The sequence below is a fragment of the Phyllostomus hastatus genome, unplaced genomic scaffold (genome assembly GCF_019186645.2).
Source record: "Phyllostomus hastatus isolate PE091 unplaced genomic scaffold, TTU_PhHast_1.1 phas_scaffold_501, whole genome shotgun sequence".
Lineage (NCBI taxonomy): Eukaryota > Metazoa > Chordata > Mammalia > Chiroptera > Phyllostomidae > Phyllostomus > Phyllostomus hastatus.
The window spans coordinates 37,229,943-37,254,765 of NW_025334033.1; the positions used below are offsets into that span (position 1 = coordinate 37,229,943).

Sequence of the window (24,823 nt, forward strand, 5' to 3'; positions counted from 1 at the left end):
ATTTAGACAAGTATAAAAAGCAAACAGTGCCTTGGCTAAATTATGATAATAAAGGAACATTTATATTCACTAAAAAGTTCACCTAGGTAATTTCCTCTTAAATTCCTTAAGGAATTGAGAAAAAGTATGGGAAAAAGTGGATAGAGGATGGATAAAAAAAAAAACTTAAAAAAAACAAACCCTGCTGTGTGGAAACCTGCTGACCACGAACTGGGCAGCTACATCCTGCACAGCGGCGGAGTGCTCCAACTGCCTTCAGAACTCCCTCTAACCCATTACCAATTTCTAGACGTCTCCAAGCTCTGACGGACTTGGTTTTGGAAGAGGAGGCACGCAGGTGCCTGTGTGAGACACCTTCAGATGTATGTCGCAACACAGTGACCCCGGGAAAACAAATGCTTTTATACCCCCGACAGAAAGTTCTTTATTAGCATTTAAACCTGGGAAACTAGGCTACCTGAGGAACCTGGACCGTTGCGCTTTTGGGATTCTGCGCAGCCCTCAGCAGCTGGAAAACTCCGCAGCGTGGACTGAGGACCTAGCGCTCTAAGTTTAGGAAAGGAAGCGAGGGGGGGGGAAAAATAGAGCTGCTCCTTTAAGAACTTCCTTTCCCTTTACTCTATGTTTACATAACATGGGGGCTGATCCGCCGCGGGGCCCGGCGAGGGAAGGCGGGGAGTGGGCGCGGGAGGCCCCACGCACGGCAGGAAGGAGCGCCGCGCGGGTCCGGGGCTGCGGGCTCTCGGCTGGGGGCGGGGCGGCTCCCACCTGCCCGCGCGCGGCGGGGCGGCTCCGCGGTCCTGCCCCCGCCCCTCCCCCGCGCGCTGCCTCCGCCCCTCCCTCCCTATCCTGTTCCTTTCCTCCCTCCCGCGGGGCTCCGGAGGCGGCTGCAGCGCTCCGCGCAGGCAGGTCCCCTGCTGCCCGGTCCCATTTGTTGTCTAGTCTGGCTCGGGGCGGCCGCGGCTCGCGGAGCTCCGGGAAGCCCGGCGGGGCAACCGCGCAGCCACGACGGAGCAGCCTCGGGACTGGCCGCCCCGCGCCCCATTCGCCGCCGTGCCCTTCCCCGGCGCGCTCACCCCCTTCTCGGGATGGGATTGTAGCGGCGGCGCGGACTCAGCGGGGATCGCGGCGGAGGCGGCGGCGGCCGAGCGGGGCTCCATGTTTTCCCCCGACCAGGAGGAGCACTGCGCTCCCAATAAGGAGCCAGTGAAATACGGGGAGCTGGTGGTATTGGGGTGAGTCCCGGCATCCCCGACCTCGGGGAGCTTTGGGGCTGGCGGCGAGCGCTCCGGGCTGGGTAGCCGCCGCGCGCCCGCATCCCGAAGCGGCGCCAGCGGGGTGGCTCGGACGCTCTTTGGGGACCACCAGGGCGCTGGGAACAGCCAGAGCGCCTGGGAGGGCTGGGACGGCGGGCGCCGAGGCGGGAACTAGGATGCGCTCTCCGCGCTGAGGACGGCGGCGGAGGAAGTGGAGGAGCGGGCCCGGCCCCCGGGCGGCGGCGGCGGGGACTGGGGTGACCCCACGCCCCGCAGAGCTCAGTGCTCGCGGACGAAGTGCGTGGTAGTACCCCAGGGGCAGGGGCTCGACTTCCCCGAGAGTGCCGGGCCGCGGAGGGTCGGTCGGGGCCGGGGCTGAGGAGCCACCGTCGCTGGCACTTGGCTGTGTCGCAGGAGACCCTCCGATTGGCGGAGCTGAGCGGCTCCCGAGGCCCGGCGCCGGGGGGCCCTCTGTTCCTCCTCGCTATGGGCCCCGGGCCCCGAACTCTGAGCGAGGCGCAGCCAGCTCGGCGACCTCGGCCGGCCGAGGGATCTGCGCGGTGGGCGTCCGCGGGCAGCCCTTAGGACATTGTTACGGCGACCGCGGCGGGCGGCCGCAGCCCGCGGGCTGTGAACTGTCTCTGACCCGGGCGGGCCCGCAGGCCCTCGGCTCTCTGCGCCGGGAGCGTCCCGGAGGGGCGAGGACGCGGCGGCGCCCGGCCGCACCCCCTCGGCCCCTCCACCCCGGGCCGTGGCCTCGCAGACGTCCTCCCGGCGGCGGGGAGCTCGCCAGCCTCGCCTTCCTCGGCTCCCTCTCCGCTTGTGGAAACCACATTTTGAAGCTAGTAATTATCCACGATCGTTAAACGGCAGCAGTGAGAGACTTCATCTACTTCCCGAGTTTCCTTGTGACATTTCTATTGTTTACCCTTAATAAGCCGGGAGGGAGGCTTCGCCGCCTGGAAGCTGGATGAAGTGGGCAGTGAAAGGGAAGCGGACTGGGGAGGGGGAAGCGCAGGAAACTCAGGAGAAACAGCAGCTTGGGTTTAGTACTGGAGGAGAAAGGACTCCTTTCTCCTTGGGATATGTCACTCCCGGGAACCCGCGCTTTTGCCCTTGTCTGTTGAAAGACCTGTACTCAGAACATCATGGGTGCTGATAAGTGGGCTTAGCACACAGGTGGGAAGGATGGGAAAACTCAGAGCTCTGAAGAAAGTGTTTTGATAACGGAATACCTCGAAGTGCGTGTCGACTTAAAAATCATTTTAGAAGATTTTTAAAGGGAAGCTTCCAGACACAGGACAACTCAAAGTTGTCTAGTCCTCACTTTGCCGCTACAGGATTAAGTTATTGGAAATCTCATTGCTTATTTTGAAGCTATGTGCAAATAAGCGTTTTTCTCACCTGCACCTAATTGCACTTAAAAGACAGATGTTAGGGTTCACTGGAAGGAGGGAGGGACGACAGGAAAAAAGGCAGAGGTTAGCTTCTCTTATGTAACCTCAGCCCAACCTAATTTTGCAGAGTTTGGTTTTGTTTGTGTGGCTGGCTTCAGAGTGTGTTTAACATGGTGAACCTGACAGGAAAGATTAAGTTGTGCCAGAACTTTATTTCATTATTTCCTTTTGAGGAAGTCATTGTCGAGATGCTTCAGAAAAGCAATGTGTGAGTGGGCCTGGAGAGGTTTTATGTTCATAGGTGGAAGTGGAGGGCATTTCAAAACCCTAGAAAGGATTTGTACCCTGGATTGTCCCGGTGTCATAGGCTCACTCTAAAGTCGGCTCTGTCAATGCACAGCCGACTGAGTGTTCTCTAATGCTTTCCCAGGAGACCCCGAGTATGACATAGTTGGCACTTACCTGACACTGTGTGCACCTGCTATGTGCGGGCACTGTGTAGGCATTGAGGATCAGCAGGGGACAAGGAGCTTTCATTACAGTGTGGTGTGGCAGGCGTGAACAGAAAGAAACATGTAAACAAATGAATAATAAATGACAGTTTCAGGTGTTGCCAAGTGTTCACCAGAAGCAGGTTAACTCAGGGAATGTCTGCTCCAGGCAGGTGTTTTCTTTAGGAGGTCAGGGCAAGCCTCTGAGGAAGTGAAATGTGAGTTGAGGCCAGACTGCTCAGAAGATGCTGGTTTGGTTTTTGAATACTTGACACAAATTGTGGTCTTTTTCTTTTCTTTCTTGAAAGTAGGTTTTTGACTCTTTAGCAATATTGAATACATCAAAGAATGCCAGGGGAATAGTGAAAAGGTAGGTAGACTTTAAAAAGACCCTTAATTCATACCCACCCTTAGGACTTGAGACCGTGTCTTCCCTCTTAAAACAACAGTAACAGTGAAATAAAAAAATGTTGACCTTGCATGCCTGATCATCTAGGACATAAATATTGGTAAACAGAGAATGTGTTGTAGATTGTCTTATTGATACAGTTAATCTTAAGATCGAAAAATGGTCAATATTGAGCAGAAAGGAAAAAGGACTCATGGACACGGACAACAGTGTGGTGATTGTGGGGGTGGGGGGTATAAGGGGACTAAATGATGATGGGAAAATACAATAAAAATTTTTAAAAATAAAAATGCTCAATATTGATGGAAGTTTTTATAAAATACAAGGCTTCTTTTTTTGAAACTGGCATGTGACTCTCCTTTTTGGTTCTCTTAAAGTTTGTAGTGAAATGTCACTGAAGTCCTGGAGTGCAGACAGGAACTGTGTGTGTCTGCACACATACATGTATATGCGAGGACCTGTATATGTGTATGTCCGTGTCCATCTAGAAATACTTCTGCATCTTGTCACGTGTTACACGATATCAAGGGAATTTCCAGGCATTTAGGATTTTAGTAGGGTCACCGCTTTCTTGGTACATAAGTGGAATTTAATTATTTCATGACTCTGACCAGTGAATGTAATCACAGCCCCAACTCTTGGCTGTGCCCGTGACGTAATTGAAGGAAGAGAAAATGATTGGTCTCTTAGGTCTTTTTCACCGTGTTTTAAACCTGGCTACACTGTTAAAGTTGGGCAAGTGTGTCAGGATTTGAGAGGCAGTTAAGTGTAGCGGGGAGAACAGGAAGGTACAGTCAGGAGACCTGGGTTTTATTCCTTGCAGGCTGGCTTTGTGATTTTCGCTTAGTCCCCCACTCTGTCTCTGTTTCTTTCCCGCTAATGAAAATGATCGGATTAGGTAGTCATCGAGGGCCTTCCTGGTCTGTATCCTGTAATACTTTAATTGGCTGAAAAGTGGAAAATGTATCATTAATGTATTCTAGATAACCTGGCTTTAGTTGGTTTTGTATATTCTTCAGCTGATGGTGGTAGAATTTGAATGGGATCTTGGTTAAATAGCAGAAAAGACCAGTGCTGTGACTGCTTTTTATGAAGTAGATATGTGCAAAAGAGGCCATTGAAAAAAAATTACAGTTGCTTAAGCATACGTATATTTGGCTCATTGGTGTTAGGCTGTCCACGATGGCATTTAAATTTGGTAAAACTTTCTGTTCCAAGTTTAAGAAAGGCAATGATGTTTTGAAATGAAGCTAAGTAGGTTGAAATAGCTAGTATAAAGAGAGAATCTGATAGAACTTTGGAACTGGAAGGGGCCTAAGAAGTCCTGGTACATGTTCAGCCCTTTTACTTTACTGATGAAGAAACCGAGGCTCCAGGAACGGAGGAGACTTGTTTAAGTCTGTAGCCGAGATGGATCACTGCACTGCCAGGTCACTGCTTCCCTACTTCCGTGCTGGCAGTTCCTCAAAGCTTCAGGGTTGTTGTTTTTTGTTTTTTAACTTACATGAGGGGAGAGGAATACCTTTCTGGATTCAATTTGAGGCATGCAGCTCCCTTGCTGACTAATGGCCCATCATGGTTTTTGGGAAAATATTGCTTATATTCTTAGTTTCTCTAATCTCACAGTTGAATGGATAGTATATTTTGCAAGGCTTTACTTTTCATTTGATGTTTCACAAATGTGTTTTTATTGGCTCTTTCAACCAAAGGTTTTTAACCTAGGGTCCACAGATGCAATCCAGGGAGTCCTTGAACTTGGGGGAAAAATTGCATTTCAGTTTTCACTATAACTCAAACTGAGATTTAGGATTTCACTCGACTAAGAGAATAGGCAACAAACAGACTTGCTGCTAGATTTGTTGTTTACTGCATTAATACAGGCTACATACACTAGTGTATCACAATTTAAAACTATCTTGATAACTAAGTATAATTGACTTCACTTACAATCCTTTGTATTTTACTTTATGCACTTAAAAACATTTTCCTTAGAAGGGTTTAGCAGGCTTTACCAGATTGCTATTGGGATCCTTGGAACACAAATGGGTTAAAAGCCTTGAAAATGAAAGCATATAAATATGACTGAAAATGCAATATTTTAGTGGAAACTGACCAGGGACTACGTGAAGGTCAGAGAGCACCTACTTTTCCCCCTTTGGATGGTGTAGTGTTCTATCAAATAAGACAGAGAGGACTGTTGCTTGAAGAGTTCATGGTCTTTATTTTTTAAACAAGCAGCTCCTTATTTCTAGATGCTCTTTTTGTTTTAACCTTGGCACTTTGCCTTGTTTCCTCCTCCTCTTGGTAGTAATAAGAAACCTTAAAATATACCCTAACACTCCCTTTTCTCATCCTCCTCTCTAACTTGGGCTCAAAGACATCAAACACTAGTATTGTTTATAGACTAAAAGGCCTTTGATTCTTTCTTTAAAAAAAAAACAATCTTTACTGTATTCAGCGTCACTTGGTGTGTGGGGTGATTTGAAGAGCTCAGATCTGTTGGTGTGGATGGAGTGTCTAATTCTGTAGGCTATTAAGGGTCACGATGTAACTGGCTTTGGGTTGCTATATATTCCTTTACTAACTTTAGCCTTGTTTGGGGTCTGTGGCTGTCTGTATGGTTTCTCGTCTGGCTTGCTCAGATTTATTTGTTTCTCTCTTTAACACACCAAGACCGAAACCTTCATTAGGACTCTTCATTTTTGGTTGTATTTCCTCATGTGATCAATATTTGGGGATGTTTTATGTAAACAAAAATAAAAGCAGGTCGATTGAGGTCCCAGCAACTTTACCAAATGTGTTTTATGCAAAAGATAAAGCAGGTTACACAGAAGACACCCAAACCCTTAAAACACTCTTGTTGCTATATTTGAGGGAGACTGATCTCGCTGCCCTGGGGCCGTGGTCTTGCAGCCGCTGTGCGGGGCATCAGCAGTGGCCTCCCTGAGGGGGGCGTGTGGGGCTGCAGGCTGGCTTGTGAATGGGGACCACAGGGACTTTGTGGACTTCACTGGTATGGGAGAAAAAGGTGTTTTTAACTCCTTTCCATTTAATTAAAGGTTTTTCCTGGCATATGCAGAATCTGTTTTATAAAAAGAAAAGTGAGGGTAAGAATGATTTGTTGCTAGTTCTTACTGGACTTATTGTCACCTTCATCTTTTGGAAAATAAAATAACAAAAGCAGAAAGTGCTTTGTATTTCTTAGTTTTGTCTAAATAAGATATTTTCAACCACTATCTCACCTACCTGATATGATCAGTTTTGAGGTATGTGGCCAGTAATTTATGACAAGTAATAAAGTGTGGATCTTTGAATGATTCAAAGATGTCCCTTTAATGCCGTCATTTTTTATCCACTTGCATTCTGACATGTTTTCTCAAGTGGGAGTTACATTGGGCTAGCCAGGAATTTATTCATTCAACAAATATTTATTGGGTGCCTCCTCTTCCACACACGGGGAATACAGCTAGACAAGGCAGACATGTTTCCGCCCTTGTGAATTGCTATCTCATTCTTGTCACAGCCCCTTAGTGAGCAGTCATCACTGATACAGAGTTCATTTATTTATTCCGCAAATATTTGAGCATCTACATGCTCTGCTCAGATGCAGTGGTGAGCAAAGCAGGGCTGATCCTTTTCTGCGGAGCCTACAGTTCAGTCAGAGAGATAGAAAGCAATTTAGAGCATAAGCTGCGATGGGGGACACATTAGCAGGTCACCTCGCCCTGCGCCAGGAAGAGAAGAGGATGGCCAGTGCGGGCGAGAGGGGAGGAGTGCTCTCGGAAGAGGAGACACTGTATTCTAAGACCCAGAGGTGAGTGGTCCGACTGCTCCACCGGGGACCAGAGGAAAGGCTGGTTGAGTGAAATGATGAGAGAGATAAGAATGGGAGGACAGATTATGGAGGGCTTTAAAAGTTATCAGAAGGATTTTGGGTTTTATTCTAAGGGCGTGGGAGACTGTAGCTGGTTTTCAGCTCTGGAATGGGAGTGGGGAAAGCAGAGAGGGATGCGGTAGGAAGTGGAGGGAGACCTGAGGCTGGGCCCAGAGACAGGCAAAGAGGGAATGGAGTGTGAGTGAGCAGGCAGCTGTCCTGGTTGCAGTTTCTGGTTCTGGTCCCTCGTGAGACCTCATTGCATTCCCTGCTCAGAGTTCTGTTGTGACTGGCCATCTGTCCATTCAGTGACTCAAAGATACTAGCACTTGGCCCCACACAGCAGCAGATGAGATGGGCTATGACCCTGCCTGCGCTGGTGGTGACGGCTGAGCCAGCAGACAGGTAGATAAAACATTTCATCTCAGAGAGTGCTATGAGGAAAATAAAGCAGGACGAGGGGGGGAGTAGGTGATTGGGTGGGTGGGCAGGAGTGGGGACTAGTGGCGGGATTCTTGTAGACAGAATAACCAGGAAAAGCTTTTCGGAGGGAATAGTCCTGTGTCCTCTGAAAGGGCCCACCTTTTTCAGTTTTTATTTATTTTCTTCTGTTTAAGCCACCCTGCCTGGAGTCTGCTCCTACAGCCAAAGGATTTCTAGTTCTCTATTGGTTAAGGTGGGAAACTATATATACAATTTATATATAGGGAAACTATATATACAATTTACTGAAGGGAAAATAGAAGTGTGAACAAACATAAGGACAATTCTGCAACATCCTTAGGCACAAACAGGGTTCAGTCCGCTGCGCTGCTTGCCATGTGCCCAGAGTGGTGGTTGCATCCCACTAGAGTGCATTGAAACCCTCTGGGCTTTCCTTTGGGGGCACCCCCATAAAGTACAGGGCACACCTTTTCAGGTGCATGGTGGGAAACTCACCTAGTATCTTGAAGGAATGGATTCTGTGGCACACTCCAGCCCGCCCTGCTCAGCATTGAGGTGTCTCTGGGGCTCAGAGAATGTTTCACGATTTGAAAGGAACACAGATTCTGTAGCACAGCTGCGGCTTTGTAAACAATCCTCCCAGCATTTAAGGCCCAAGTTAAAGGCTCCCTGTAGTACTAACCACCTACTTTACTGACATCAGATACTCCAATTTCAACCTTTGTTTGTTTTTCTTTTTGTCAGTCACCTAACAGTCATTTTGTCACCTGCAGAAAGTTCTGCCTTGAAGGGAAGCAGGCCATCTGTTCTGATTCCGCCAGCTGCTCTGGGCTGCATTGCAGTACACCACGGTGGCGCGGCGTTGAAAGGCTGTGGTCATTAGTGCCTGTTAATGGTGGCTGGCAATACTGTGGAATACAAGCCTCTTGGAGGACAAACCTAATAAATATGCATCAGGGGTATTTTCAGTAGCAGGTTTTAAGACTATTGCAAGTCATTCTCTATTGAGGTTTTATTTCCAGCCATCCACATAATGCTTCTCACTCTCAAACACTTAACTCTGTTTCCTGCTTTTCTGCTTGTGCAGAATCTGTTTTCAGGATAAGAATCGTTATTTGAAGCTTTGTACGTCCACTCTAATTTATGCTGGTTTAATAGAATCCAACCAAAGCAGGCAGTTGTGTGTTTGGATTCTAGGCTTTTGGTATAAAACAGTTATTTCTTATTACCAAGTGCCTCCGAGGAGCCTCAGAAGCTCCTTCTCGTTTCCCGTCCATGCCTGGCCTTCCCATGCTCCCTGCTACAGTCACAGAACATGGCACTTGTGACGGGTGAGCAATTAGAGTTTTCTGGAGCACTCGATTGATTGGTTACCTTGAAGAAAGGCCCTTTCTGCCCGAGGATCCAAGACACAAAGTAGTATGCTTCATGCCAGATCTCATAAAATTAGGCAGACTGGATCCTTGCTGTAGTACAGGAGAGTCATTACAGTTTGGGTTGAGGATAGAATCGGTGTTTTTCCTCGGTGTGTTTGTCAGTAGTTTATGCTTCTCAGCATAGTTTTTCACGTACTTGAACTATTTTCACTTAATGAGCTTTCAGTAGTTTAACCCTTTAAACTGTCTAAGGAAAGGATTGTACTTAATGGTCATGTTCTTGAGGTGGACATTTACCCAACTTTCCCAGTTGGTTTTGTAGCCCACTGGAGATCAGATAAGTCAGGGTTTTGACTAGATCCCATGTTCTCCACCTGTGGTCAGCAATAGGTCCTTGTATGTGTGTGCTGGACCTCCCATAAGGAGGCGAATCTTCTCCTTTTGACTCTGGGCTAGTTTTGTGGTTCACTTGGACCAATCTGTATAAAGGAAGCAAAGCTTTGTGACTTCGCGATGTTGCCTTAAGGGGTGTTAAAGCTTCTGGTTTTGTTCTCTGTATTAGTTTACTATAACTGCCATAACAAAACACCACAGACCAGGAGGCTTAAAGAGCAGAAATTAATTTTCTTACAGTTTTTGAGACTAAATGTCCAAGATCAGGGTGTCGGCAGGTTTTGTGTCTCATGAGGCCTCTCTGCTTGGCTTGCAGATGGATGTTCTCACATTTTTTTCTCTGTGTGTGCCCATCCCTGGCACCCTTCCCAATTGGGACACTAGTCATATTGGATGAAGGCCCACCCATAGGACCTGAGTTAACTTGAATCACCTCTTTAAAGACCCTCTCTCCAAATACAGTCACATTCTGAGGTACACTGGGGATTAGGACTTCAATACATAAATTTAGGTCAAAACACCCCCTTAGAAGGCAGTTGCCATAAAAAGAAGTCTGACTGTCCTGCTGGAGAGAGTGGCTGTGGTGGGTGAGAGATGAAAGAGCAGAGGAGGCCTGGCCAGCCCCTGGCCAGTCCAGTGGAGGCAGCAGACCTGTGAGTGACGTCATCTTGGATCCTTGAGCCCACTGAGCTGCCCCAGTCTACTCCGCCTGGAGCAGAGGTGAGCCGTTGCTCCAAAGCTCTGACAAATTAAAGAGCCGTGCATGCCAGTTGTTTCAGCTGCTGTGCCATCCAGCTGTGTAGCCAGCTGCTGTGTTGGGATGGTTTGTTATGCAGCATCGGACTACTCCGACACCACGGCATTGCGGCTGCGTGCAGTTCAGTTGTCAGAGCGGGCAGACTAATACGGAATAATTCACTGAGTGTTTGTTGAGTGTTTTTTTGTTTCCTTCAGGTTATTGGTTATTTTAATAAGCACAATTTTAGCGTTTTAGATGAGTTATTCCAAATATTAAGAACTATATGGTCTGAAAATTTTAGCTAACAAAAGCATTTGTGGAATGACTTTATCACATGTAAGTCATGTATGAGACTCTGCGTTTGTTAATCTCCATGATCAGTATTACCTCATGAAATTTATTGAGAGCACGGCAGTTGAAGAGTGGCCTAGCTTAGCTGAGAACCATGCTTCCAGTGGATTTGAACACAAGCGGCTCTAACCTAGGACAGCTAACTTGTGACAGGTTTTCAGGTCTGTAAAAGCCACCTGACATGAAATAATACAACTAACAGATTTGCTTACAGGAGGTCACTAGACCAGCACCCTGCAGGTCCAGGGCAGTGAATGGGCAGAAGAATGTTTCAACACTGCAGTAGGGAGGTGAAGTGATAGGATGAACAGCTCGCTTCTATTGGTTATTCCACATGGGAATAGTAGGCACAGTTTCAGCTTCGTGAGAAAGTGAGTTAACTAATTCTCAGGATAGAACTTATTTGAAATGTCCAAAGGGGTCTGTGTTTTCTCTTTTGTCATTCATTTCCTCCTACCTTTGTCTCCCTTCCTCTGCTGGGACAGTAGCTCATGCTGGCCCTAGCCTTCCCCTGAGAGATAGTGGTGGTGGGATAAAGCCATCATTCTCTCAGTGGTGTGGTTGGAAGCTTGTGTGGGAACCTGTGAATGTTTTGGGGTTAAACCCCACCCTGCAGAGCAGTCAAGGATCAAAGAACCTTTATGCTCTTGGCCAGCTGCACTCTGGAGCCTTGCTTTCCCTGAATGCCCAAGCGATGGTGTCCTGTGTGCATTGCCCACCCACAGAGAGGATCTGCAGCCCCACAGCCCTCTTTCCCCAGACTCCCAGGAGGCCGAGTACAAACCATCCATGAATCACCCTGGGGAGGATTAACTGGTGCTTCTCTTCCAGGCTGTTATTGCAGCCCAGGGTCTTGGCCGTCTCTGGCTCAGCTGTGCCCAGCAGCGGAAGTGTGGGGACAGCTGGGACGGCATTGCCCATAGAGCAGCCCCCCTGGTGGTGTATCGATCCTATTGCCAGGAAAGAACAGCAGGTTCATATTCTGTTTGCAGCAGGTACAGGGTCTCTGCTCACTGTCCTGTTGGCTCCCCATTTGCCCATTACTCCCATGTTAACCTCCGCCTCATCTTCGGGGCTCTCTGCTCCCTTTGAATTGAAGTGCAGGCCCCTGCTCAGAAGCCTGCAAACAGAGGTGTCCAACCTTTTGGCATCTCTGGGCCACCCTAGAAGAAGAGTTGTCTTGGACCACACATTAAATACACAAACACTAATGAAAACTGATGAGCCAAAAGAAAAAGGTTTTAAGTAAATTTACGATTTTGTGTTGAGCCACATTCATAGCCATCCTGGGCTGCATGTGGCCCAGGAGCCCATGGGTTGGACGTCCCTGGTAAAATCATCTTTAAAGGGGGAGGAGCATCAGGATCTGAGCGCTCTCATGAGCGCTCTCGTGCGTGTGCTCTCTCTCTCTCTCCCTCTCCCCCCTCTCCCTGCAGGAATGAGGAAATTTTGGCTAGGCTGTTGCTACTTAGTGGCCTGATTCTTTTTCTCTTTTGGGAGGTGCACAGGGATGATGTCTTAGTATCCCGTATTGAGTGCTTACTCTTAGCCAGGTCCTGTGCACAGTGCTGCTCACGCCTGGCTTCCTTACGTTCTGACCAGGGGAGGTGGCTACCATCACTCATGCACGACTTTTGAGAAGCCAGTGCAGGGTTGTTGGACTGTCATGTGACAGAACTCTGATTTGAACGCAGGCCTTTCTGACTCCAGTACCCTGGTTCATAAAACTTCCTTCTACTGTGTGTGGTTTTGAACTTTATTCATTTTTTAACCAGATCCTCTCCCTACTGGGTATTCTTACTAAACACAGTGACCAACCTTCACTCTTTTAATGAAGTTACCAGTAAGATTATTTCTTTTTTAGTGTTTACAACTTATACGAGCTCTTTTGGGGAAATTGCCTACATATGTACTTTGCCCACTTATATTACTAGTGCATTTTCAAAAGAAGATCAAATATATGATCTCCAGGGAGTAAAAATTTGAATTCTCCTCATCCCTGCTGCCTTATTTACTTGAATATATTACAATTAAATTAATGCTTCAAGGAAGACCTGCTTTTATAATCCAAAATAATTCGAGTTTCTTTCTCTGGTTTTGAAGCCGCGCATTGAGGTGTGCTTCCTGCAGGGCAGCTCTCTGATCTCGGTAGCTGGGGCATGCACCCCGAAATCTTCCTTTTCTCATTTGCTGTTGCTGGCGATAACTTAGGCCTGCATTTGTATTTTGTTGGTAGCTTTCGAAAGGAGCTTCAAGCACTGTCTTCTCAAGTAAAGGTTTGTCTGCCTGGATATTAATGTATGTTGATTTTTCTTCTCCTGTCTCTTGATCTTCCTGTTAGTATTGATTCAGAGAAAAAGCCTTCCTAGTCCTTTTCATCTCCTCACTCACAGTACTTAATCCAACTTGTTCTGGCAGTGGAACTAGTTCAGCTAATCTGAAAAGCATAGGCCAGGAAAAGTGCCTTTTATTTGTTTATTCTAAGTGTTAACTTAAACCAGATGCCAGCTTGAAGGCTTTGATGGAGCTGTTGACTTAGACCCTTCTGGAAGCTGGTGTAGCTTCATGCCATAAAGTTCCAGCCTTCCTGTGAAGGCAGTTAAGCCTTTTTGGCTACAGATGTGTTGAGGCACATTGGACCCAGAATTACGTGGGGGCAGGAGCATTTGTAATAAACAGGCAATGTCAGATATCAGATGGCAAAATACCAAAGGACAAATATAGCATCTTGATAAGCAATATTAGATGTTATATTGAGAAAAAACAGAGACTTGGAAGTGCTACAGGGGGAGTAATTCAATCAGGAGGTTCTGATAATATAATAAACTACTACACAAGGGTGAAACTTGAGTGGTTTACACACCCTAGAATGCCCTTCAGTTGAATTATTGTCTTATAATGGTTCTCTGCCCCTGTACTGCTGTTTTAAATATTAAAAAATAACAACTCACCTTGTTCCCAGATAGGAGAGAAAAGACACAAATCTTCATCAGCTGTAATAATCTGTGTGCCCATCTTCCCGTCCCCAACACCTTCCATGACTGTCAAAGCTCATGTTTTGGGTTTATTAGTTGGAAACACTGTTCTGGATAATTATGCATATAGATTCCGTGTTGCAGGAGAAACCAGACTGCTCCTTTATGGTGCGGAGTACAGTTTAGCTGTGGTGGTAAGCCTGAAGGCTTCTTTAGCTTCTGGGGGAGCCCTCCCACACCCCACATTCTGTCCTGGAAGAGGACACGGCTCTCCATTCTCCTGGCAGTTTGCTGACTGTAGGAGGCAGTGAGAACTTGGGTCCCTTGCGTGGTGTGCCAGGCTTGCAAGGGGCCCCAAGCCCCTGCCCTGTGCTAGTTGCTCCATTTCAGCAGACCTCCGCAGGATGTGATGCCCTCCCGTTCGAGAGAAATGGGGAAGCAGAGGTGCTGGGGGATTTGAGTGACTCCAGTGAGCCAGCAAGCGGTTATTTAGTCAAGTATTTTGAAGTTTAGGAGTTTTGAGTCCAGGTCTCAGATTCTAAAACTTACACACATTCTACTTCTCAAAGCCTATAAATCTTACACCACTGTCAATAATAACTTTTAATAATGAACTTAGTGTTTGGCACTAGGTTCTGAAGTTGTGTTTGTAACAATAGAAATGCTGGTGATTTCCCCACTGGACCACCTGGGGTGGGTGGACAATGGTGTAGGGGACAGCCCTGCGGGGAGCCAGCCCCTCCTCACTGCTTGATGGCTTTGCCTGCTAACACTTCCCTTTATGTTCCTCTCCTTCAGGCCCACGGAAAGGGTCAGAGGATGCCTGCCCCTGTTTTCCTGTTACCTCCATTCAGATCAAGTGTGGACAATAGCACTGCAGTCCCTCAGGAGAGGGGCACTGCAGGGCTCCTTAAACTCAGCTGAAGTGGATTTTTCTGTGATCTAATTGTTTTTTAATCCACTTGAAGCCTCATCATGTTAGTTACCATAGATCACATACTCTTTGATTTTGCTGGTGTAGTAATTTCACCCCAATTTCTCCTAGGTTTAAACCACTTTTAAGTTATATGTCATAGATTCTCATAAGTTTTAGATGTCAGTACTAATCATTAACAATAATCATTTAGCTTTCCTCCACTGGCAAATTTGTAAATGGAAATTTTTAAGGCAAATCATTTATATTCAACTAATGCAGAATTCATTTAAAAAGCTCCACGCTAGCCCTGGCTGGTGTGGCTCAGTGGATTGAGCCCTGGCCTGCAAAGCAAAGGGTTGCTGGTTTGATTCCCAGTCTAGGGCACATGCCTGGGTTGTGGGCCTGGTCCCCAGTAGGGGGCGCTTGAAAGGTAGCCACACATTGAAGTTTCCCTCTTTCTCTTCCCCTCTCTAAAAAAAATAAATAAATAAAACCTTTAAAAAAAGCTGTATGTTAAAAAGATGATATATAAAGAATGTTAATGAAATTTTGGAAGAAGTAAGAAAAATCACCCACAATGTTAATATCATTTTTATTTTTCCACACATACTTTGTTATTGTTCATGTACAAAAATATTTTATACATTTCATTTTATACATAGTATACGTCCTGCTCTTTAAAATGTTAACTAAAAACTGATCTCTATTTTAAGAATTTGATTAAAGCTAGATAAGCCAAAGATACTGTTTTTTGATCAGAACAGATATGTTTTAATAGGTTATCTAACACAATTTCAGCTTCTTGGGGGGGTTCAGGTAAAGTATTGGAAATTGCCATGTGATATCTAAGGTTCTTACCTGTTCAGACAGGTTCTGTGAGAGGAGAAATACAGGTTTATTATATCCACTGAGACCTTTAAACGGTCTCTGAAAGACTAGCATGGGTGCTAGGGACATGGCTTCTGAAAATAAGTTTCTTAGGAATTTAGAGGAAAGGACACTTTGAAAGACATGTCTCCCCAGTCAAGCCCAAGATAACTTACAGTTTTGCCCTTGGGGCCTACCTTCTGACCTCCATTAGGTGTTCATAGAACTTTCTTCCTCTCTTCTTCATCTGCTGTGCTTTGCACCTCAGTCCCCCTGCAGTGTCCTGCTTGCCCAGGATGTAGCTCAGGTGTCACTTCCAGCACGATGCCCCTCCTGACTCCTCCCTTTCCCTTGGCCTGGAACAGTTATTTTGAATGGGCTCTTTGTGCCTTGTCAGTGTCCCCTTCTTTGGGAGCCCCTTCAGGCCAGTGCCAGGTTTCACTCACTTGCTGTCTGTCCCAGCATCTTGTGTAGGATGGGGACTGGATGGATGGATGACCAAGGGTATTTATCGAGTGGATTAAGAAATGCTGCCCTGGAGATATAAGCTTTCTAATATGGTGGCTTCTTACTCCTTTCTTTGCTTCCTGCTCTGGTTTTAAATAATGGATTATTAACTTTTAAACAGGTATTTGGTTTATTTATAGTACTTTAACTAGCTTCCTAAAAGCATTGTCCTGTTTGCATCTTTCAAGCTGCAAGGTTCTTCAGCATATGAACATGATGGGTGCCTATTGACAGTGGTGTCTTCGGCCCCGAAATGAGATGGTGGTAAATTTTCAATATTCCTCTTCAACTTTAAGAAAGAGGAAGGGGTCAGAGTGGATGAGTACAGGGATGTGGTCTGAAGCTGACAGTAATTTCAGTTTTAGATGATCTTGGTGTGTATTAAAAATCTTCCTAGAAAAATCAACAAATCCAAACATGTTTTGACAGTGATAAATCTTTATTTTTACTCAAAATTAGTTGCTGTGGTGTCTTATCTTTCCACTCTGAAGTCACAGATAAATAGTCTTTCTATTATTATTTCCTGATGCTTATCACAGTGGGCCATTGTGTTGGTGTGAGGGTTGGGCCACTGCTTTTTCACTCTGCATCCACTGCTTTCAGAGTCCTTAGATTTTTAGACAGCTTTGTGCTTATAATGTATATATGATGGTTGCCGTTTAGCCAACTTTAATGTATTCTTTTTATGTCCTTACAAACATACTTGTGTCTTGACTTTTCCCTTCCATCAGACCTGTTGAGTATAGCTTATTGCGTAGTTGAAGCAAGACAGCTGGGATACTCTGGAAGGCAACTTGAGTTTATTTCTTTCATTTCTTTTCTTTTTAAAAATCATTATCACAAGGAACCAGAGATCTTGCCGTTACACTGTTTCTGCTGCTGGAGAGAGCTGTGTGCAGGAGAGGAGTATCAGGCATTTTTCTTCCCTGCTTTTCCTTCACTCCGCCACCCCCGACCCCCTGTCCAGTTTCCCATCCTGCCTTCTGTTGGTAGAATTCACTAGTGAATATTTGTCTCCATTCTGTATTCCCACTCCAGTTCTTACAGGGACCATAAGAGATAATGAAATGTCTAAAATTCAGGTTATTCACGGGATTTATAACAAATAAAAGGAAAATGTGAGAGGAAAAAATTGCGTACACATCGGAGAGCAGTGTGGGGGTATGAAATACTCTGAATTAAGGCCCTTGTCCTTCATATGTGTCTCTGCAACCCAAAAGCTGTATTCTTAGGGTCAAATCCACACAAATCTGGCTCTATGAGCATGTGGGCTGCCTCCTGACTTGGCAACATATAGAAAGGAAAAGATGGTCTGTCCTTAGTGTGTGCACACGTCTTTGGGAGTGAGCTGCAGTCTGTTTGATTTGTGAATCATAGTTTCATAAAGTGGTTTGATGAATTTGTTCATTTAGTTTTGATTAGACCATGATAAGAGACTGTCTTATTGTGAAAGCTGGGCTGATTATTTTTTGCCTTGTAGATTTTTCTTTCTGGTGCATTATGGACACCTGTTCTCAATAAAAAAAAAATTTAACAGAAATTGCAGATTTTTTTTTCAAAATGAGAAATAATGTTCAGGCATGGTAGCCTGGAGATTTTGGTAGAACATTGGTGGTTGATGAGTCAGTTTATTACTGAAGATCTGTCTAAAGTGAGATTTCTCCAAGAGCTGACATTTTTGGCTTTCTGTTATAAATGTATTAGCTACACCTGGTGACTGTTATTAAATCAAAAACAGCCTTTATTTTTTCTGATAGAACACATTCTAAAAGCTGGAACTCGGGTCTCTTCTGGACCAGAAGTAATTGGGTAAAAGAAGACGTAACAATTTGCTGAATTTTCTAGTTATTAAGAAAATTGAGCCAAACTTTATATAGTAAGGCTTTCAGTTACCCAGAATGTTTCAGGCGTGGCATACTTATGGACCATGGAAGTTTTAGATTAGTTGATAGTTAGGTAGAAATCTCTGAGGATTTCTTTCCTGTGATGTAATTGACACGTAGCATTATAGTCGTCTCAGGTGCGCAGCATCACGACTTGGTGTTTGTATGTAGCATGAAACGACTGCTGCGGTAAGTCTAGTCAACATCCATCCTCATATGTGATCGCAGATTTGTTTTCCTCGTGATGAGAACTTTTACGACCTGTGGAGGATTTTGATACAATGCAGTAAATACATGGAGTCTCCTGAGTCTTGCTCTGATGGCTTAGGCTCACCTTGTTGACCCGGATGAGCATTAGCGATCATTGAATGACACTGAATTTGAAAGCTAGAAACCTGGGACTGACAGGAATCCTATGAAAATCTTCTTAAAACATTTTATTTCCATAAATAAAATTTTGAAAATAAAAATTATGTATCAGTGGCAACTGTCCCTTGGTGAAGTTCCATTGGTTCATTTGCATTCTGCACATTTGGGTTTTGCGGTGTCTCCCTGGCGCTGTGCCGGAGTGTGCAGTCCGCAGCTTCTTTGGCTGTGCCCAGAGGCTCTGGGTTGAGGTAGTGTGGCAGCAAAAGAAACACACTTGCTTCTGTGGAGCATATGATTCAGAAGCATCAGTGTTAACTGCCAGATTATATTTTTAACCTTTTAACTGGTGGTTTTTCTTAATGCATCGAGCTGTTGAAAATGAGATTAAATCAGGGTTTCAGCTGAGGAGAATTGGTACCAGAAAGCAAAGCTAGAGCTTGTCATACATGTGTGAGATATCATTCTCCAGGGCTGTTCATTTGGAGGGATGCCTTTGTGTAAATAAGAATAAAAATAACAATGGGAACCTTCAGCCCACTGACCTTGGTAACTGTGGCATCCTCTGGTGTAATTTATTGAATGCCAAATGTATTTAATTGATGTATAAAGCATGGAGTTTATATGGGACATCTGCCAGTGGTCTCACTTTAAAGTTGAATGGGTGTCTTTCTTCTCCTTTTACTCCTTTCCTCTGTTTTCCTCCTCCTCCTCTTGTTGTAGGTGAGCAGTCTTAAGATTATTCCTTTTCAGGAGACTGGCAGTTTGCCTTTAACAACTAACTTCCTGTAGGATTGTCAGGTGGAGAAGAACCTGCCAGCGTAGAATTAGTCTGTTTTCCAGCTCTCCTGAAAAGCTGCTTCCCTTTTCCTGCCTTCTGGGTGGAGGTGACTGTTACCAGGCTTGGTGTCGGGTCCTGCAGAGCTGGGAAGGTTTGGTTGGGTGTTGGCAGAACAAAGGGAATTTAACCCACCCAGTAGAAACTTTGTTTCCATCTGCTTATTGCACTAAAGGTGAGAGCTTCAAGTTTATAGGGAAGAGCCCAAGATAGGGTCTGTAACCTCTTTCAAAAAGTGGTTTATGGCTTTGTATTAGCATAAGAATCCCAAAGTAACTTTGCTTTCCTTGGGAGATGCCTAGTGAGATGATTTTCTCAAGTGAAATTTGAGAATTTCTTTCCAGCCATTGGAGTGGGTAATAAGAGGAAAAAAGGCTTTTGCGGCCACATTAACAAGTAATTGCTTCGTGTCTGGATTAAAGTGGAGGAAAAGAATGAAAACCTAAGCTATCCAGAGTTTAGTGGGCCTTTAGAGCCCATTCTGTGGCCAGGACAGCACACTTTTTCCAGGTTCCCCCCCAAGGAGTCTGGTTCTTGGTCACGACTGGAATGTTGCTTATTTGAGTATCCAGGGTCGATCCTTCTGTAGACAATGAGGCACATGTGCAGGCGAGCTGGTTTTGTACAGGCTTTTCTCCTTTTTAGGACACCAGGGAGCACAGTTAGTATATGAAAAATGACTACTCACATTAATGTGTGGTCTCTTTACATTTTCATCAATAATCAAAAAAAAAACAAAACAAGAAGATTGTGTGATCAGAGTGAGGCTGGTAGTTTGGCTTTAAGATCTTAAACCATCCTGAGTTAATTTAAGTTGCTTATGTGCTTTATTTAGGGAGTTAAACGTAAATTCATCTTTGCCGACGTGTTCAGAAACCTGTAAGAGTGATGCTTGGATCACTCTCATGGAAATGTTATTTGATTCTAGACATTTCTATTTGAAGTGCGGACAATGAGCCCATCGATCTGCTCTGGGTGGCAGGTTCCTGCTGACTGTCGCTTCTTTCCTGTACTGTTCCAGGGGGCTCCAGGGTGCCCTTTCCCTGCTCCTTTGCTGCAGACACCCCTGGAGAAGGCTGCCCTGGGCTGTCTAGTGTTTTGTGTGGGGCAGCCAGGTCACGTGCCCTGCCTCTCACCCGCCCGCTCTGTGCACCAGCTTGCCGGGGCAGTGTGCGTCTGCGGTGTGCTCACTGGAGCATTGCAGTGCTCAGAGAGTTGCTTTCTCCACGGACTGGCTGTTTTTGTTTAGAGCAGTCATTTTTCATGAGGTAAAGCTAACTTCAGGGGCAGTCTTTGAAATTGTACGTGTAGTTAGTAAGACGTGCTGAGTCCCAAAGCAGAGAGTGTGTTTTTACATAGGTTTTGACACAAAGCCCCTTATTATTTGGAGTTTTAATCCTGTTGTGGAATTAGAAAAGACATTTTCCAGGATTCGAGCATTTCCTCTCCTTGGAATCCTCTGCAACTTTTTAATCAAGTAAAAATGCAGGTGGTTCTGTGGTTCTTTTTGTCTTTTGAAGACTAAAAAACTGTTCATGAGTTACTATTTCTTTTTAATAATAGCTGTACAGGAAAGTACTGTGAAATGCAATTTCCTAAGAGGAGTATTATCTAATAGGGTATTTGCCAAATTAAAGTTTCTGTAACTGTGACTCAAGAAACTTTGTAAAATGATCTCCATTTGGCACATTTAAGAAAAAGTCAGGTCTTATTGTTAGAGATGTATGAATAATGATGGAAAATTAAAATTTTAAAGATTTAATCTGTCAAGTTAATAATAGCATTTATTTCTGACTATAGTTGATTTGTGACATAACTAAAAGATAGAATGAGCAAATTGTTTTCAATATATTGTCAGTCTAGTAATGTCTATTGTTCATTCATTCAACTAATTTGAAGTCTCAGTAGCATGATTATGGGAATAGCTAGTTCATGTTGAAACAATTATTTCTACTTTGTTGTTGGTGTATTTGTTTTCTCAGGTGCCTTTCCCCAGCCTGGTTTTTGCTTGCTTCCTGCTGACAAAGTTGATGAACATCTGGGGAGGCGGTGGGAAAAAGTGGGGGTTACAGGTGACTCAAGCTGGTCCAGCCACAGAGAGCCGGAGGGGTTTTCAGAGTGTGGGCAACACAATCGCGGGGGCAGCTGGGTGGAGGTGGACTCACTGGATAAACCACAGAATCCTTAGTTATCTGACTGCACACCTTGCTTCTTGGACACTCTAAATGACAGGGCATTACATACCCAATCGTGTTCCTTGGTTTGGTGCTGGCAGGGGGAGGAGGAGGAGGAGAAGGAGAAGGGGTGAAGGGAGGCACAGAAATCAGACAGGCCAGGGAAGGTGGACCAGTAGGAGAGGGGGGCGAGAGGAGAGAGACTGTGGGGCCGCCAGTGATGGAGTGGGATTGGAAACTTCTGGGTTTTCTTTGTATTTGGTCGTTTCAAGATTATTGTCTTATTAATTGCAGTTTCAATGAAACTGCATTGAAAATTGGTATATCTATATTTTGTATTCAATTGCTTGTTTTCTAAGCAGAGTACCATATAGGGGTTTGTTCGGTGCTTTTAAAGTTCATTTCTTATTGAACTGACCCCTTTCCCCCCATCTATCTGTTCCTCCTTTTACCATTGTTTGCCTTTTCTTCGCTATTCTTTGGGTATATTCACATTTCAGTTCATTTTTTAAATCTTAGATTTACTTTTGATCAAGTGCTTTAGGTCCTTTTAAAAATGCTTACTGCCTTTTATATTTCAGCTTTTCCTTTTTTGTTACCACTGTTCTCCCGCGTTGTACAAATTTTTTTAAAGTTAATTTTCTAAAAATATAATTCTGGTAACCAATAATGAGACTCCACCAGCACAGATGAAGAGGAGAAAACCTAGGGCCGGGAGAAGTCCTGACAATAAGGCTACCGCCCCTCACCCCCCCCCCACACACACACACACTGACAGGCTCCTTTCTTCAGAAAGGGTGTTGCAGACCAACTTCATTATTAAAAGGGAGAGATGGGATTTTAGTATTTTAGGCTTACCATTGGTAGGGCATTTCATTGTTGTTTAAATTGGCTTTCATCAGAAATTAAGGACTAATGGAAAATGGGCCTCCCTCCCCCAACCCTGTTTCCTCCCCTGTTAACATCTTAGCGCGCGTATGAGTGCAGGGAAAACTCAGTCCTGTGGGAGTGTGGCCGAGTCGTGCAGCGTGTCCCACCTGTGCAATGCAGGCATGCGTGTCTCAGTTGAGTATACTTATATATGAAAAGTTTGTAATTTTACAGAACCGATACATCTTTCCCATTAATGTCTTTGGGAGTTGTGAAGAATAGTTAATAATAACCCCCACCCAAAACACAAACAAATAAACAAACTCCTTCCTCTAATTCCAGATACCCATTTAAAATGATTTATAGCAGTACCAGTGGCTGCTTTAAGTGGACCATTTGAATATATTCTTGTTAGGTGCAAATTAATCTAATTTTCCCAAAAGTAGTAACGGCAACAGCAAATACAGTAACAATGAATTCTTCATTTTTATGTCACTTGTACAGTGAGGTCTACAAAGAAAAGGACATAAATTTAAACAAATCACTGAAAATGACTACTTTTTTGAAAAGAAGTTACTTTTGAAAGTTCCTAAGTGGAGACTTACAATAAAGCGTCTTGTGCAGACACAGCACAGCCTTCAGCAGGATCACTAACCCCGTTGAAGAAGGTCTCTATCAACATCTCCTGTGGAATGACAGCAGGAAAAGAGAATGTTCAAAGCTTAAAATTATTTTAGCTTTAAATTTGATGCCAAGGAGAGAGACCGTGGGGCCGCCAAGGACTTAGTTGTGTTTTTAGATTGAAATTTAGGTTCAGCTACAAGACAGTGAAACACTGATGGTCCAAGAACTAGAGCCAGGAGGGTCTGGTGGGTAAGCGGGCGGTTGACTTGTTGCCGGGGGTTGCCGGTTCTTCTGTAGGCACTGGAGGGAAGGCCAAGGGGATGGGTGGGGCAGGTCCATGGAGCTTGGCAGGTTTGCTGGCCAGAGCATGTGGAAGTTGACACAGCAGCCGAGTGCTTATTTCTGTCCTCTTGCCCCTCGTGCATTATCGTTTCATTGCCCTGTCGGCTGAAGACAGAGCATCAGTTCAGTAATGTACGGGTGGCAGTCTTGTCTAGTTCGGTTAGAACCCAGAAGGTTGGTGAACGAGCCTTGGACCGTCAGGCTGGGGTGGAAGTTGCATGGTGCTGAACTGTTTCCTTGTAAAACTGGGGCTTCCTTGAGTGAGATAAAAGTATAGCTTGGTTAGTTTGCATTTCTTTCCATTTTATTGACATATAACTGATACACAGCACTGTAAGTTTAAGGAGTATACTGCACAAGGACTTACCATTTGTTGCAAAATGATTGTCACAAGTTTAGTGAACATCTACCACGTCATATAAAAGTATAACCTTCCTTAATTAATTGAAGACGGAATGGTGATTTGATTAACAATGAAGATGTTTCACACTTTTGGGGGATTGTTCAGTCTACTGTGTGTATAGATCTGGGAAATCAAACGCAGGCATAAATGTTGGACCAGAATCTCCCTGTGCCTCTGCTGCTCTCGCTTCAGTGAACTCATGTAGAGGACTGGCCGGCCTGCGAATGGCCAGTTAGGTAAATAAACACCTGTTCTTTTGTCTACAATTTTTCTGAGTGGAATTAGCCTCACAGTTTTAGGAAGTAATTTGCTTCATGGACCATGTTCATGGATTTGTTTATGGTCCTTATTTTATTATAAGGAAAGTTCTTTGTAGCCTTGTACAAAGATATTGGCAAAGCTTAAATGCAGATGCATTGCACGTGCCCTTTCAGTATAGTATCAATTTAGTTCTCACCTTTTCCCATTCTAGAGAGTTCTTCCGTGAGCAGTGATCACTAATATGACTTGAACTTGCTCATCCCTCTTGAGTGGCCTTTGAAGTAAGAGGTAGCTGTGGGCTTGCAGATACTGACAGTGGTTTCCATTCTATCTTTAAAATATTTGCTCACCCTTTGAAGTTAAAACAACTTCAACTTTTCTTCAAATGAATAAGCAATACATACATTACCCATTTATAAATTTGTGGAGCAGAATCAGGACATGATCCATCTTCAGCGTTGTTCTCTCCAGTGGGGTTTTGTCCTGCCCACGGATGGCCCTGTTTAAGGATACATGGGCCCACCCCAGGGATTTGCCCCCATTTACCAGTGATCGTCCTCAGATGTCTCACAGTCGGCAAGTTCTCAGAGTTGGGAATTTAATGTAGAGCTGGTAGCGTATCCACTAACTCTGAGTTTCTTAGCCAAGAGAGACAAGATTTTGGAAACTTTTAAGTATGCTATATTTGGAGAGAGCTATGTCTTCCCAAACATGAAAATGAAGTCATTTTCTGTTCTATCATTTCCCTGAACATTATTATTAGAAGAAAGGGTCACAATAGGAAATCTCAGGGTTACCAGGAATCTACAGATATACCAATGGTAAATAGAAATACCTCCTAATTTCTTTTTACAAATAATTACCTTTTCCTACGTAAGCTTCAACATGTTCAGAGGCCCCACCACATGGAGGAGACGGTTGCCACCTGTGCAGTATTTCCCTGACAATCCCCAGGTCCCTTCCTGCTCCTCTACAGGGCGGACCCACAGTCGTTGGAGGGCCCGCATGGACCAGGTCCTGTGACAGGCCTTAAACTGTTCCATGGCTGCCAGGGCGTGTGCTGATGT

General features: G+C 44.9%; 1 protein-coding gene across 1 annotated transcript in view; it reads left to right on the plus strand.

Moving 5' to 3' along the window:
• Window positions 1–854: 854 nt before the first annotated feature.
• Window positions 855–24,823, plus strand: part of PELI2 (pellino E3 ubiquitin protein ligase family member 2) — a 159,173-nt gene continuing 135,204 nt past the window's right edge. The window contains exon 1 of the mRNA XM_045823251.1: window positions 855–1,235. Coding sequence (XP_045679207.1) covers window positions 1,159–1,235 — 77 coding nt within the window. The 5' untranslated portion in view covers window positions 855–1,158. The remainder of the gene's footprint in view (window positions 1,236–24,823) is intronic.